The 15,204-nt window shown below is 44.6% G+C and overlaps 1 protein-coding gene across 1 annotated transcript in view; it reads right to left on the bottom strand.

Moving 5' to 3' along the window:
- GRIK4 (glutamate ionotropic receptor kainate type subunit 4) overlaps positions 1–15,204 on the bottom strand; it is a 508,786-nt gene that overhangs the window by 156,492 nt on the left and 337,090 nt on the right. The window contains exon 4 of the mRNA XM_045860306.1: positions 8,884–9,048. Coding sequence (XP_045716262.1) covers positions 8,884–9,048 — 165 coding nt within the window. The remainder of the gene's footprint in view (positions 1–8,883; positions 9,049–15,204) is intronic.

The raw sequence follows: 15,204 nt of genomic DNA, 5'->3' as shown, positions 1-15,204 counted from the left end.
ATCTGATTTGACCTTTACTTTTAGGAAGAAGATTCACTGTTATCACCACTTTACAGATGAGGAAACTGAGGCTTACAAAATTTTAGTAACTTGTCAACATCACATAGATAATATGTAGAGCTGGACTTGAACTTGGAGATCCATCTGGCACCATAAGTGCTTAACCACTGCACTTCTTCCCCTTAGCTCCTCAAAATCAAAACTGCAGTCACTCTTGACTGCCTGGACTTTGCTTACCAAATCTATTCACTTGCTACACCTGTCAGGGACCAGGTCTTGGCCATTCGACCTTCATGCCTGGCCATTCCTTCCTTCCCACTCCCACTGTCACTGTTACAGGTCAGTCCCATTTACTACCTGTCTCCTAACAGGTGTCTGTCTCCAGGATTCTTCATTTTCAATCCATTCTACAAACTGTGAGGCACAGTATAATCCTAAAACATGGATCAGTGTGCTCCTGATGGGCAGAAAGCTTGCCATGTTTACATCTGCATGCTCCATGCATAGAACAGGGCCTGCCTCAGAGTAAGGTGCTCAGTCAATGGTCGTTGAACCACATGGAAGCCTGTCCAACACCTTCCATAGGAAACTGGAAATAAACTAAATGTCTAGTCATACAGAATAGTTATCTAAAGCTTAGGTCACATACTTAAACACAGTTTATAATAGAACTTAGATATTTCTGTAATAAAATTAAGGGAAAGAAGCAAAGTATAAAATTATATGTATATCTATATGAAGGCTACAGCTAAGCTAATATAGAAAATAGTTATGCACTGAGAAATGACTGGAAGAAGATGTTATAAAAGCCCCCATTTGTTAAGTGCTAATTATGACCCATCCTAAGCACTTCATGTGAATTGACTTATTTCTCAAAACAACCTGATGAGATAGGTACTATTACTGTCACCTTCATTTCACAAATGAGACAGTGGGACAGAAAAGTGAAAGAGCAGAGGCAGGATTCAAACACTCAACCCTGACTTCAGGGTTAGTTCCTAACCACTGTGCCACTTAGCCCTCATTGGTTAATAGTGAGTAATGCGGATGTTAACAGAGATTGTCTTGGCCACTGGAACACAATGATGTTCTTCCATATTTTTCTTTACTGTCTATAACGAGCATGTATTCTTTTTATAATATGTCATTATAAAAAATAAAATGTCATAAAACATTTTTGATGAGCAAGTAAAATCTAAATGGATGTGACCTCCTCAAGATGCCACCCTACAAACTCTTTCTACCACAGCACCTCCCCTCTTCACAGAGTTCCCTTTAGAGCTTACTCTCTATTTTCCTGCCTGAGCCTATTGCCAACTATTTCTTTCTGACTAGGTCAGGACTTCTTAACCTGCTTCCTGAGACCTGGGGGTAAAATACAGTGGACTGTGAACATTTGGTGAGGGTAAAAAATAACACTGTTTTCTCTAACTCCTGACTGAAATTTAACATTCCCTTCAATGTTGAATTTAGGCAAAGCACCTGTGTCTTTGTCACCGACAGAGAGCACAGTGTTTTCATATCATATTACAATGTTGTAGGTATTTTGAAATATAATGTATTTTCAAAAGTAATTCAAAATTATACTCGTAGTTAGAACTGATACTAGGTTTGGATATTCAATATACTAATAAAAAAGCACACATTTTAATATATCACTGTTAAAATATTTTAACTCTCTCCATATACTTCATTTTGTTGATTATCCTATCTATTTTGTTTTCTTCACTTAAAATACTTTTCTGAGAAGGAGTCCCTTAGCACCCAGACCATCCTGGCCTAGGCCTGTCCTTGCCTTTCTGCCTGGCAAACTCCTCCCTATTCCCCAGCGCCCAGCTCAGACCTTGCCCCAGGCAAGGAGGCACCTTTCCATACTCTCCTCAAGTTACAGTGTCCCTCTGAGTCACTTTCCTTGTTCTCTGAATTCCTGGCCAGTTTCTGGCCTAAGCTAGCTCATTATATTGGGTTTCAACAGAGAATTTTCTCCTAAAAATAAATTCTTATAGAAGACACAATCCCTTATTCCAAACAACAAAATCAAAAAAGTTCTGAAACTGAATGATTTTCAAACTCATTCAGTGGCAAAATCTGATCTAGAAGGACAGATGTGAAGCTCTTTTTAATATGTGAGTATTTGAATATAGAAGTGCATTTGTTTGAGTATGGGATTTTGCCCCAAGCCCCATGACCTTTCTAATATATAGAAACTCCTGGATTCTAAAAACACCTGGCATCAAGTATTTGGTGGACCTGGGCTTGCTATTCCAAGTGTCCATCTCCCATGTCCCTCACTGGATTGGACACCCTTGAGGGCAGAGGTCACATCTGTTCTGTCCTGGCAAACAGAAATTATGCAATAGATGCTTGCTCAGCTGAATTGCAATAACCCAGAATGAGTTCAGTGGAACTGAAGTATTATCTTCCCAGCAGCCATCGCCTAGGAATGTGCTGGGGTCTGGGAGTTGCTCTTTCATTCCCTGTGAAGGGTGCCCTTATGCCCTAGAAGTAAGAACTGCTTACGGAAGCCCTCTGGGACAGAGTCTGCAGGCCCTGGCCCTCACCTCTGTGAGGGCTCTGAGCAGCTTGGGTGCGGGATGGTCGGTCAGCAGGTGCACACCTCTGCACCCCTCCTTGAGGAGCAGGGAAGAAGCCAGGAAAAGTGGGCAACAAGGGCAGGACCGCAGAGCTTCCCAGCCCAGAGAGTAAAGGGATGGCAGCTGTCAGAGCAGCTGCTAAGGAAAAGACCACAGTGGGGTGTTGTGACAAGGGGGAGCTCTTCCCCTCAAGTTGTCACCTAGCCTGGGTTCCAAGTGCCCTCAGACACTTGGGTTGGACAGGAGAGACTCATGGGAACTTGCTGCTTTTCAGAGTCTTTCCAGGGCAGGCAAGGGTCTGCCTGTGATGCAGAAGGTCCAGAGAGGTTCACCATAGGCCTACCTGCCATCCAGTAATGGGGTAGCTCCCTGAACAGGACATCTGGCCCCCCTCACTCTCAGAGTGACCCCAACAAGGGGCTCTGCTTCTCTCTGGGCCCTTTGTGGTGAATAGTCTCTGCACCAGGAGTTGACAGTTCTACGGTGCAGAGGGGCTGGGAGTCCTTCACATCAAAAGTCTTCAGGCCCTGAAGCCAGAGAGGAGTGTGTGTGTGTGTGTGGGGTGGGGGTGGGGGGGGGGTGGCACTGTCTCTCCTTGTGCCTGGTTGTGCTACAAGCCGAGCACAGAATGAAGCCTGCCTATCCCAGAGCGAAGAACAGGGGCCTGGGTAGATGCTGAGGAGCCACTAGCCCTGTGCCCATGCCTGGCAGGGCCTTCTACTCTCCACTGTCCAGCAGTGGACAATGCATTAGGCGCCTGGCCTTGCTGGCCTCTCAACCAAGAGGCGTGTGTGAAGGGGTAGTGCCAGGCTGCCACACGGGGCAGCCCAGAACGTGACCCACAGTAAGCCATTCCAAGCCCGCAGCCTGGTCCCAAAGTGACCTGTGAGCAGCAGCACCATTTACCTGGGGAGGGGGAGCTCCCCACGTGTATGCACCAGGCCAGGGGACATGCTACCACCCCAGATTTGTAGTCACCCCATGAGGGAAGAGTTATACTAATTATACCAGTACTACTACTAATGATAGATCACATTTATTAAGAGTTAACCCTAGGACATTCATTGTTCTAAGTCTTTTAATCCTTAGCATTTTAAGCCTCATGAAATAATTCTTACTATCTTATATTACAGATGAGGAAGACTCTGAGGCAGGGGAGGTAAGTTCATGGTGCTGGTGGAGCCAGAAGGAGGATCCTGGAAGACCAGACTCCAGCACCTAAGCTCTGATTGCTCTTCTAGACTGCTGTTCCACCCTGGCCCTCACCACTGTCCCTGAGAAAACACCTGTTTTAGCCAGGCCCACTGTCATTGTGTCCCCAGGTCTTCAGTGCTTCTCCCACTTTAGCCTTTGCTCATACTGTTCTGCCCTCTGCCTGAATGTTCGCTCTTGTCACCTATTCCACACACCAACGCCCAGCCTGGAGGCCTTACCTGACCACCCAGGGACCCCTTGGGCCTGGTTCTGGCCTCCCTCGTTCCTTGTCTGAGCCACTCACTGGGAAGCCCACAGCAGAGCTACTGTGATTTATGCCACCTGTCAGATATGTGGTTTTAACTGCCTTGTTTTCAGTTTCCCCATCTGTAAAATGTGGAGGTTGAAACATGATTTCTAAGCACTGTAATTCAGTGCATTTCTGAGTCCATATTATACGGAAGTGATGCTGGTAACTCAGAGAAGGGGAGAAAGGAATGTTTGTTGAATCATTCACCACTATGCCTTCTCTTCTGTCTTCTCTTATATTCTCTAAGCTGACATAGATTCATTCTGTTGAACTGGTGAAAGGAAACTACCCCTCATTAGACGTTGCTCTGAATCACCAGGGTAATGCCCACAGAGTCTGCAGGAAGCCTGGGAGCTTGTGCAGAGGGAGCAGCCCTGCACCCAAACATGCCCTGCCCCCTCTAGACCCACTGGGCCCAGAGCTCATGCCTCCCTGCTTCCAGGGCAAACAGTGTGGGTGGCTGACTACATGCTTGGCTTCCCAGAGATAAACCTAGGCAGAGATCAGGGTGCTCCTGCTTCTAGTTCTGCATTGAATAAACCTCAGACTGGCTCTGGCAGCAGCGAGAAGCATGCCTCCTGATGTTTGGGTGATAAATGGATGGGCTGCCTAGTTAAACATTGACACATTAGCCTCAGGAGACACACTGATTTAGAGGAACAGGAGAGGGCAAGGCCTGTGGGCACTCCTTGCACCAAAAAGGCTGAGATGGATGAAAGATAAGGAAGATAAGGAGAAAAGGACCAGGATGGAGGGGAGAAAACATAACAGGTCTTGTCTGTCTCTTATTTCAGATCTGTGGGCCATGTAGAGGGAGCTAGGAAGTCAAACATCAAAAAGCTTAAGGCAATGATGGTGAAAGGGCAGAGGTGGAAGGAATCAGATGTGGGTTTGAGGAAGCTTTATGAAGAATGCTTACTTTAAATAAACCCACTCTATGAACATCTATGTGAACCACATAGAAGCAGGAGTAATTTTCAACTCTCTTCCCAGTGTCCAGATTTATTATTAATCAATACCCGGTGTGATACTTCCCATGTCCCAGCCTTTCTTTAGACCATTGAATGAGGTTAAAACCTAGACTCCAGAATCTTTAGTTTCTTTATACCTCATAATCTTTTATTCTGAAATTGCTGTTGCTCCCCTTGATCAACACACCCTCACCCTCTCTGAGTGCACACTCAGTAAGTGTGATTTGTGCAGAGCTTTCTGAAGCTCCTCTGTACATTGTAGAACTGCTACTGCCCCAGCACAGAGCCTGCACTTCCCATGACCAAGAACAGCAACACTAGGGTCTTTTCTATCTTCCTGAAGCAGAGTCCCTTGTCACAGGTGACAGGTGTGAGGCTGGGATGTGGTTCAGGGCCTCAGAGCCACTAAAATAGTTTTAAGCTAACAATGAAAATAACCCTGGGCCACCAGTTCAGAGAAGACACAGCCATAACACTGGGCAAGCAGTAGTTGTCTCACCACAACTTCCAAAGGCCCGAAGCTGTCAGATGTATCAAGCCCAGAAAACTGGAAAGAGAAGGGCGATATTCAATCACATGGGATGCTCCAGGAGGCATGCTGAAACACTGCCCCCCCCCAAAAAAAAAATCATGCCATTTGGGAAATAAATGATGCTGCCAGGTAGGGATGACTAAACTCTGAAACAGAGGAGAGAGATGATTGTAGGAGGGGAGGAAGCCTGCTGAAGGTGAGGATGAGAGAATAAAGCCAGCAACAAAATCTATAGCTACCATTTACTGAATGAATACCTGTTATGTGCATGGTCCTAAGCACCTCAGTGGCCCTGTCTCATGTCATGCTCCTATTGGCCCTAGTAGGTGATTTTACCATCTACAGTCACACAACCAGTTAGTAGTAGATCCAGAATTTAAACCAGTTTAGTGTGATCCTAAAATCCATGCTCCCCCTCTTTATACCACAGTCTCAGCAAAGTAGGGATCACAGAGCCATAGCTCCTCCTATATCCAGGCCTCCTGTCTCCCTCCCACCTCCTCCCCCAACACTGCCACTGAAGTCCCACCCTGCCACCACCAGCCTCAGCACCCCCTGTCCCCCTACTTTAGGAGGGAAAGAGCTGGGCTGGAACCTTTCTAAGAACTATCTGGGTAGTGTTTAAAATTCACTGTGGGGGTTTAAAATCCACTGTGGGGGAGCATCTCTGGCTTCAGATGAAAGGACTTTGAGGTAAAAAGATCTAAAAGCCTTTTTTTTCTAACAAATGCTAATCATGTCTCAAATGCATTGAGATGTAAAAGTTGAACCAAGACCACTCGCTAATAAAATATTTGGTGCCTAAAGGAAGGGAATCAGAAAGATGCCCCAGAGCTCTGTAATGTGGAATAAAGATATCAGTTTCCCTTATTCCTGATTCACCTGGCTTAATATTTTAGATGTATTCACTCTATTGAGCCAGGATGCATGGGTCATGAAAGGGAAAATTTATATCTGCTAATGATCCCCATCAGCAATGGGCAATCTATGCTCTCTGTTCTGCCAGGAAAGCCTGGGAGAAACAAAGAAAAAGAAGAAGGATCTGGTTTTTAAAGTATAGACTAAGGAATTATTTGGAAATCTAGACCCTAGTCTGAGACCTGCCCTCCTGGACAAAGAAGCACTACAGACTGGCTAGCCGATTCATAAACAGTCTTTGCCGGTATTTCTGATTTCATTTGGAAGATCCTGAGAAAGTTAAACCTTCCTTTCAGTGTACTAGAATGGAACCTCCATGACAGCTAGGATTTCTCTGTGTTCCCTGCTGAATCCCCATTGCCTAGGAAAGTGTATAAGAGACACTTACTGAACAAAAATTGACTGACCAAGTTAATAAAAGATGATAATTTCAGATACCTGCTCCCCCAAGCCCCATTCTGAAGGAATCTGTGTTCATAGATTCTGCTGATTTCAAAAGCCCTCTTCTGTGTGGTAAGAAGCTACCCCCTGTCTCTAGGGTAGAGATTCTCTTCAAGAGTGGTTATTAGACCATTCGGCCAACACCTGTGACTTGTGAGACCAGTCACAGCAAATAAACTGAACCAATCTGACCCTCTACCTTGGAAATCCAAACCAAGAGACACTGATCAAAGCTGCCACTGGTGTGCACACCAAAGAGACTACAAGCTACCTGAGGGCAGAGACTGCATCTGTCTTGTTTTTTGCATTGTTCCCAAAGCATGATATCCTGAATCATGCCTGGAATAGCGTAAATGCTCCATAAAAGCTTCCTGAGTGAATGAACAAAGAGTAAATAGTACCTGGATGGCCATCATGGGGCAGGTACATGATGAATAAGCCAAACTAGCAGAGAAAGATCATGAATCCAATACTGAAAGAGCATTAAAGAAGCTCTGGGATAAAGAGAGAGGGCCACTGGCTCCCCTTTCCTACACTCTCAGGATGCCCTGCCTTTTGTGCTTGGGCCAGGGCAAGAGTTTCTTCTCATGCAACACTAATGGCCCAGATCAGAGCACTGCTGGATCCATACACAGAAGACCAGATGTCTGATATACAACCTTGAGCAAGGCCTTGTTTTATTTGTTTTGCCTGTGTGGCCATTGAGTGTTGTTAAAGGTTGAATTGGGCTAGCAAGGGAGGACATGGGGATTCTAAGTCTCAAGGAATAGATGTTATCATCTCTCTGGGCTAAGGAGCTCCTCTCCTTCCCTCTAAACTACAACTGTCTGTTTCCAGCTTAGCTACTAGCTGCCAGTCCACTTGGAACCTCATCTTATGAAGTTATCAAGGTAATACCAACAGCATGCCAGAGAATTCCAGGGGAAATATAGTGCATTGCGCATGGGACTTGCAGGTGAATGAAGAGAATTCAAGATCCAGAACTCACTCAGCCATTGACTAATTCTGTGGTCGGATCAGTTATCCAGTAACTGGCCCGACCACAGTTCAGAGCATTAAAGAAGTTGTGAGACAAAGAGAGAGGGCTGCTGCCTCTCCCTTCCTACACTCCCTGGGCCTACCTTTTATGCTTGGGCCAGTGAAAGTGTTTCTTCTCATGTGGTACTGATAGCCCAGATCAGAGCACTGCTGGATCCACACAGAAGGCCAGCTTCTTTAATGCTCTAATGTATCAATTTTGGTTTCTTTTGTGAAGTGGGGTAATAGCCCTGAACTTTTCAGTTGTTGGGAGGATTTAAAGCAGCGTCCGGCACAGAGTTGGAGCTCATTACATGTGACCTGAGTGACCTACTATGTATGTTTGTAAAGCATTGTAACTCACAGAGAGTTTTCCTATATTTTCAGTCATTTAAATCTCACGAATTTCAGAGTAGATCCTAGCCTTCCCATTTTCCAGATGAAGAAACGGAGGTTACCCACAGGATGAAAAACCGAGCTCCATCCCAAGTCCCAGTTTTTTCACAATGCTGCTCTCAGCACAAGAAAGCAAGATAGGCAGTCAGATGTGCAATGACTAAGCTACCCTTGAGCTGGCCACATCTCTTTTATGGTAATCACATACAACGTTTCACTCAGGGATTTGTGTACAAAATGTCCAGGAGGATGAATTTAATCAATGTATAAAGAAATTAATGAATGGGTAAATGAATGAATGAGTAGCCTGTCTTAATTCTACTCTATCCATGACTCACAACTGAAGCTTGGGAATCTCATCCAGCCTAAGTACAGGGCCTCCTGGTACATGTTTCCCTCCCTTTAGAATGCCTACATCACAAGCCCAGTGATGGGTGCTGCTCATGCACACCAGCAGCCCCTCCTCTGACAGGAAGAAAAGCAGAGGACAGCCCTGCCCGTTCTACGTACTGGTTTCTGCAGTCTCATATTCGCTGTCTCTGAGAAGTTCAAAGATGTCCACTTCAACCTTGGCCTTGCCCAGCCTCTCAGGAGCACGGTTGATGCGGTTCTTGGCCAGGGTGATGGAGAGCCGTTCCCCTCTGCTGCACTCCATGGGGTCATCCAAGATAGCAGCTGTGGGCAGGCAACCACATGGTAACAGTTGGTACCCCCTACTGTTACTCCTCCTCTTGTCCAGTCTCCCACAACAGCCACCTTTTTTCAGGAAGCTCCCGCATCACCCTCCCCTGCACCCCACCACCCTCAGAACTGTCCCCAAAGTAAGTCCTGAGGGTCTTGGTTTGCAGCCAGGTGTAGCAATGAATTCTAATGTGGGTCCACCTCAGGAGCTTTCTCATGTCACTGCAGGCCACTGAGACTGTATTAGGTCCGTAGGCCCAAGCATGGTGACACCCTGTGCTATACAGGTACATGTGTGTAAAGGAAGGGGGACAGTAACTGTCCTCCAGAAATGCTATTTTTGGCATATGAGAAACTCTCCCTGAGGTGAAAGATGGTTAAAAGAGGCCAGGTTGAGAGCTGTGATGTAAATGAACAGCTACAAGATGCTGCTGGATGCTGGCTCCCCAGGCTCTGACTCTGACGAGCCAGCTTACCCAGGCAGCTATGTTGTCTCTCTAAACTTGTCCCCACTGGATATTAGGCTGGTGTGAAGATTCAAAAAGATAATACAAGGAAGTGGCACATTGTATAAATTTAATCTGTGTGACTTAATCAATGTGAATGGTGTTTACTTAGTGGAGTAGTGTGGTATCAATAGCTGCCAAACTTCTATAAGTGGTATTAAAGACCAGTGTTATAGCATCATAGGGACTGAGTTCAAGCCTCAGCTCCACCTTATATTGGCTATAGGACCTCAGTTTTCTCATTTGTAAAGTGGGGAGACAACCAATTCCTTGGGCTATTGTGAAGATTACATGAATAGAATGTGTAAAGTGCTCAGCACAGTACCTGGTGCACAGTAAACTCTCAATAAATATAACTATTAATATTATTTATTCTCTTGATAGAAGTTAAAATTTGACAATCTCTACACAAAAATTTTTACATAAATGATCATAGCAGCATTATTCATAATAGGCAAAAAGTGGAGAAGCCCAAACACCCGTCAACTGGAGAGCTGATAAACACAATGTGGCATAGCCATACAAGGGAGTAGCAGTTGACAATAAAAAGAAATGAAATACTAATACATGCCACAACCCAGATGAGCCTTAAAAACATTATGCTAAGTGAAAAAGTCAGCCAGAAAAGACCACATGTCATCATTCCACTTACATGAACTGTCCAGAATAAGCAAATCCATAGATACAGAAGGCAGATCAGTGGTTGCCTACTGGCAGTAGGAGTTGGCTGGGGGATTGAAACTGGGAAGAAATGGAGAGTGGCTGCTAGTGCATGTGATATTTCTTTTGGAGATATAAAGATGTTTTAGAATCGATTGTAGTGAGGGATGCACAACTCTGAACACATTAAAAACCACTTATTTATATACTTAAATAATCAATTATGTGGTATAAGAACTATATCTTAGTAAGGCTGTTACAGAAGATAAAAGAAATATCAAGCTTATCTTTCAGAAGTTGAAGACTCAGAAAAGCAATATGGGAATCAAGGCAAATGGATTTCACTGGCACGTGGCCCTTGAATCTCTGCAGCTGGTGAGGACAGAAGGACTCGGGTTCCACATGGTCTTTTCTATATATTGCTCCCATAGCTATTGTGACCCATTTTCCAAACCCCAAACCAGGACAGAAAATATTACAAGGCATTTTTTCTGATTTGTATATTTATTTACATGTATAGTCTTATCAAACAATACAGATTAGATTTCATTCATAGAGGTTGGCCATATATTGAACAACAGAGGTGCATCCCAAGACCTAGGTAATAAAGTGGGCTTCTGTGAATTAAATAGCAAAGTTCATGCCTACCTGATGGGATTAACCACTTGCAGAGTGGCCACCTGCAGACTATAAATGTATCTAAGACTGAAGAGGCTGGATCCACTTAAAACTCCCACCTTAGAAAAGCAAGACCTTAGAAAAGCAAGACCACAATGAGATTGTTACTTAGGTAGCAGAAAGTTAAACAATTATAGTGTGTTGTCCTAGGAGGAAGACTTTGGGAAAAGAAAGAGTAGGGGCAGCCTAGAGGAATGATTCTCACATGGGCATCTTCAAGAAGCAAAGGGGGAGGGTGCAGAGGGGTCCCTAGCCCTATGCCAGCTTCAACCAACACAGCTGCACACCCACCAGTATTAGGTGTCAGGATTCCACATCAGACCTTATGTGAAAGAGAATGTTCCACTGTTAAAAATGTGATGGAAACCATTAACCTAGCCCTAGAGCATAGAAAAGAGACACCTAAAATGTCAGGAATCGCCTATGTTCCCTTTGCTGTACTTTACATCCCCATGACTATTTTTATAACAGGCATTTGTGTTCTTTAATCCCTCTCAGCATTTTCACAGGTCCCTCAGCCCCTGCCCATCTAGCAATGATCAGTTTCTTCTCTCCTGAGGATATGTTTACTGATGAATGAGAGAGAGAGAGCGAGAGGGAGAGAGAGGGAGAGGGAGAGAAGGAGAGAGAGAGAGGGAGAGAGAGGGAGAGAGAGAGAGAGAGAGGGAGAGAACATCAATCAGTTGCTTTCCATTGACTGGTGCCAAGACTGGGCATGGAATCTAAAACCTTTTGGTGTATAGAACAACCCTCCAACTAACTGAGCTACCCAGCCAGAACTATTTCTGTTTGTTTTTGTTTATTTTATTTTGTATTTTTAGATTCCACTATAAAAGTGAAATCATATAGTATTTGTCTTTGACTTATTTCATTTAGCATAACACCCTCTATATCCATCCATGTTGTAACAATGGTAAGATTTCATTCTTTTTAATAGTTGAATAATATTCCATTGTGTATATGTACTACTTCTTTATCCATTCATCTATCAATGGAGATTTAGGTTGCTTCCATATCTTAGCTATTGTAAATAATGCTGCAATGAACATAGGGGTACATATATCTTTGCAAATTAGTGTTTTGAATTTCTTTGGATAAATATTCAGAAGTGGAAAATAGTAGTTCTATTTTTAATGTTTTGAGGAACCTCATGTTTTTCCACAGTGGCTGCACCAATTTACAATCTCACCACCATTGCATGAGGGTTCCCTCCATGACACTTGTTTGATGCTTTATTGATGATGGTCATTCTGACAGGTGTGAAGTGATATTTCATTGTGGTTTTAGTAAATAATACTGTAATAAACATATAGGATGTCAGAAATGTGCTGGACTTAATAAGGTATATAAATATCTAATAACTGTGTTGTACACCTGAAACTTTTACATATATATATATATATATATATATATATATATATCCAAAAGGTATCCAGCAATGTAATATGAAAAAGAGAGGCATTTATTGAAAAAAGGTACAAGATACAAGATACACTGTTCATAGGACAATGACACCTCAGTCCCCTTCAAAGTAGGTACCTTGGGATCTCACACAGTTCTCCCAATTGCCATCTGCTGCCCTGTCATATTTTCCTGAATCTCATCAACAGTCTGAAATCTCTTCCCTTTCAAAGGTGATTTTAGTTTTGGGAAAAGGCAGAAGTTGCAGGGCACCAAATCTGGGCTGTAGCTGTAGTGGGACTGAGTCATCTCGATGATTTGAGGTTTTTCAAAAAAAAGCTCTGCATGAGCCATGATCCATGAGTGGGTGTATTGTCATGATGAAGCTGCCAATTACCAGTTGCCCATAGCTGCAGCTTTTAAATCATCCAAATAGTGTCTGCCAAGGAATGCTCGAGCTTAATGCAAAGTGTGATGCAGATTCGTTGCTTTACTTGCTTACTCATTTTGAATGCCATGGCCACACAGTATATGTGCTCACTCAACAGCATATATATATACATATATGTGTGTGCATACATAAATTCAATTTATAATTGAAAAATAAATTTAAACATTAAAATACACTGTCAGGCATTGGCAGAGTCATCCCACACAAGTCCAGGAAGAAGGCAGGGGACTCGGGGTCCACAGTCATTAGGGTAAGTGGTACTCATTTATTTAGTGGCCATGATCTCATTGGTGCAGGTGCCTCATGAACATGACCTCACATAGTCTCCGCAAAAGTTCTTTGAGATGTGCCATCTGTGTCACCTTCACTTGGAGTTGAGAAAGTGGATGTCAGAGAGGTTAAGCTACCTGCCCACATTCACAGGATTGGTAGGTGATGGAGGAAGGAGGTGATCCCAAGCCACAGATTCTGCCCTCTTAGGCATAGCTCATCTTCCTTCCCAGGCATCTGCTGCTGAGAAGGGCATGCACTAGGTAGGAGTGTCTTAGTCAGCTCTGCTACTACAAGGTATCATAGACTGGGTACCTTAAACAACATGCATTTATTTCCCATAGTTGTGGAGTCTGAGATCAGGGTGCTGGCACCGTCGGGTTCCAGTGAGGGCTTCCTTCCAGGTCTACGGATAGCTGCCTTCTTACTTTGTCTTCACAAAGTAGAGAGAGAAGGAGAACACGCTCTCTATTTACTTTTAAAAGGGACTGACCCCATCATGGGGCCTCACCTTTATGACTTCATTGGAAATTAATCACCTCCCAAAGGCCATACTTCCTAATACCACCACATCAGTGATTTGAGTTTCAACATATGACTTCTGGGGACACAAACTTTCAGCCCACAGCAGTAAGACACATGAAATCCAAAACCCCAACTGGCTGGACCCTGGGCCTCTGGACACTTCCTGGGGTAATGGTCCAACTCCCATGAGATTTTAAAACTAGAGGCAGCTATCTATTTCTATGGGCCATGTCACCTCACTATTGCCACATTTTCCATCTACAAGCTATTAAATATTTAATGAGTCACTTATAACAAAACAACGTAATAAAATAATGTCTGAGAAAATTCCCAAGTCCCTGGTAAATCTGGGAACTTGGGCTCCTGTGGTGGGAGACGATTGACTTCAGTGATATTTGGATCAGATTGCTCCTGCTGGAGCACCACACTGGACTTGGCTCTGCCCTTTCCTCACACATGGAGCACAAGGGCACCTATACCATATCAGTGCTGTCTGTTGCCTCCTTTCTGCAGAGGACACATTTGAGATGTCTGCTGTGGACTGAACTATGTTCCCCAAACTCACAGAAATGAGGCATTTAAGAGGTTGTTAAGATTAAGTGATCATGCCAGGGGTCCCTGATCAGACAGGATTAGTGCCCTTATGAGAAGAGATGTAGTATGTGGGGATACAGTGAGAAGGTGGGCTCTCAGCAGAAACCAATGCTGCTGGCACTTTCCTCTTGGACTTCCAGCCCCCAGAACTGTGAGAAATGTTGCCACCACGCAGTTGGCAGTGCTCTGTTATGGCAGCTTGAGCTGACTAAGACAATGTGCTAATACAAACCCAGTCATGCAAGGCACCAGCCAGCCATGTAGTCAACTCACAGAGTGCCATTGGACACATGGAGATTGAGGGATAGTGGTCAGGGAGGAATAGGGAATGTGAGAATAAGGTCCCCTCACTAACCTTTCCTCCCGTCTCTGCAGGGTCCAAGGCAAAACTCTGCCCTCACAAGTATTTGGCAGGTGTTTGACAACTTATTAAGAGCCACAGTCCTGCCTTTCCTTCCACCCAACCCCTCTGCCATTCTGGGAGCCACTTTTCATTTGGTTTTAGATAATGTTTAATTTCTGGCTGGGGACAACCTCTGCTAGGTAGCTGGTTAACATCAAACATATCAGGATCAGAAAAATTAGGGTAACAACAGGAACCTGGGTTTTGTGTCTACGGACTGTAAGGATTGGGTGCAGGCTCAGGCCTCTCAGGATACCCGAGGGACATGCCCTATCCATATATATGTGACCATGCAGGCCCCAGGGAGGGTCTCATGGACAAAGGAGAAAAGAAGAGCAGTGTGCTTGGGACTGAATATACAGCTGACACTCCTGGCCTGTGCTGGGTCACCAGGCCTGGCTGTCAAGCCGGGCCAGGATGCTCTGAGTTCCCAGCTGCTGCCTACTGAGGCACAGGATCATCTGGCACACCCTGCAGCCCTGCAGACTGTGCTGCAGAGGAGTGAATCAGCAGCCACTAAGAGACCGTGAGGCCTGCCACTGAAGCAAGGTGGTGCTGAGATGGGAAAACATGGCCAAAGACCAGGATCCTCCCCTCTCCAGCCATGGGGACTCTTCCAACCACATGTTTCCAATATGCCATCAGGGAGCTGGCAGGCCCCT

The sequence above is a fragment of the Phyllostomus hastatus genome, unplaced genomic scaffold (genome assembly GCF_019186645.2).
Source record: "Phyllostomus hastatus isolate PE091 unplaced genomic scaffold, TTU_PhHast_1.1 phas_scaffold_193, whole genome shotgun sequence".
Lineage (NCBI taxonomy): Eukaryota > Metazoa > Chordata > Mammalia > Chiroptera > Phyllostomidae > Phyllostomus > Phyllostomus hastatus.
The sequence above is the reverse complement of the archived record's forward strand: the minus strand, read 5'-3'. Positions and strand labels throughout refer to the sequence as shown.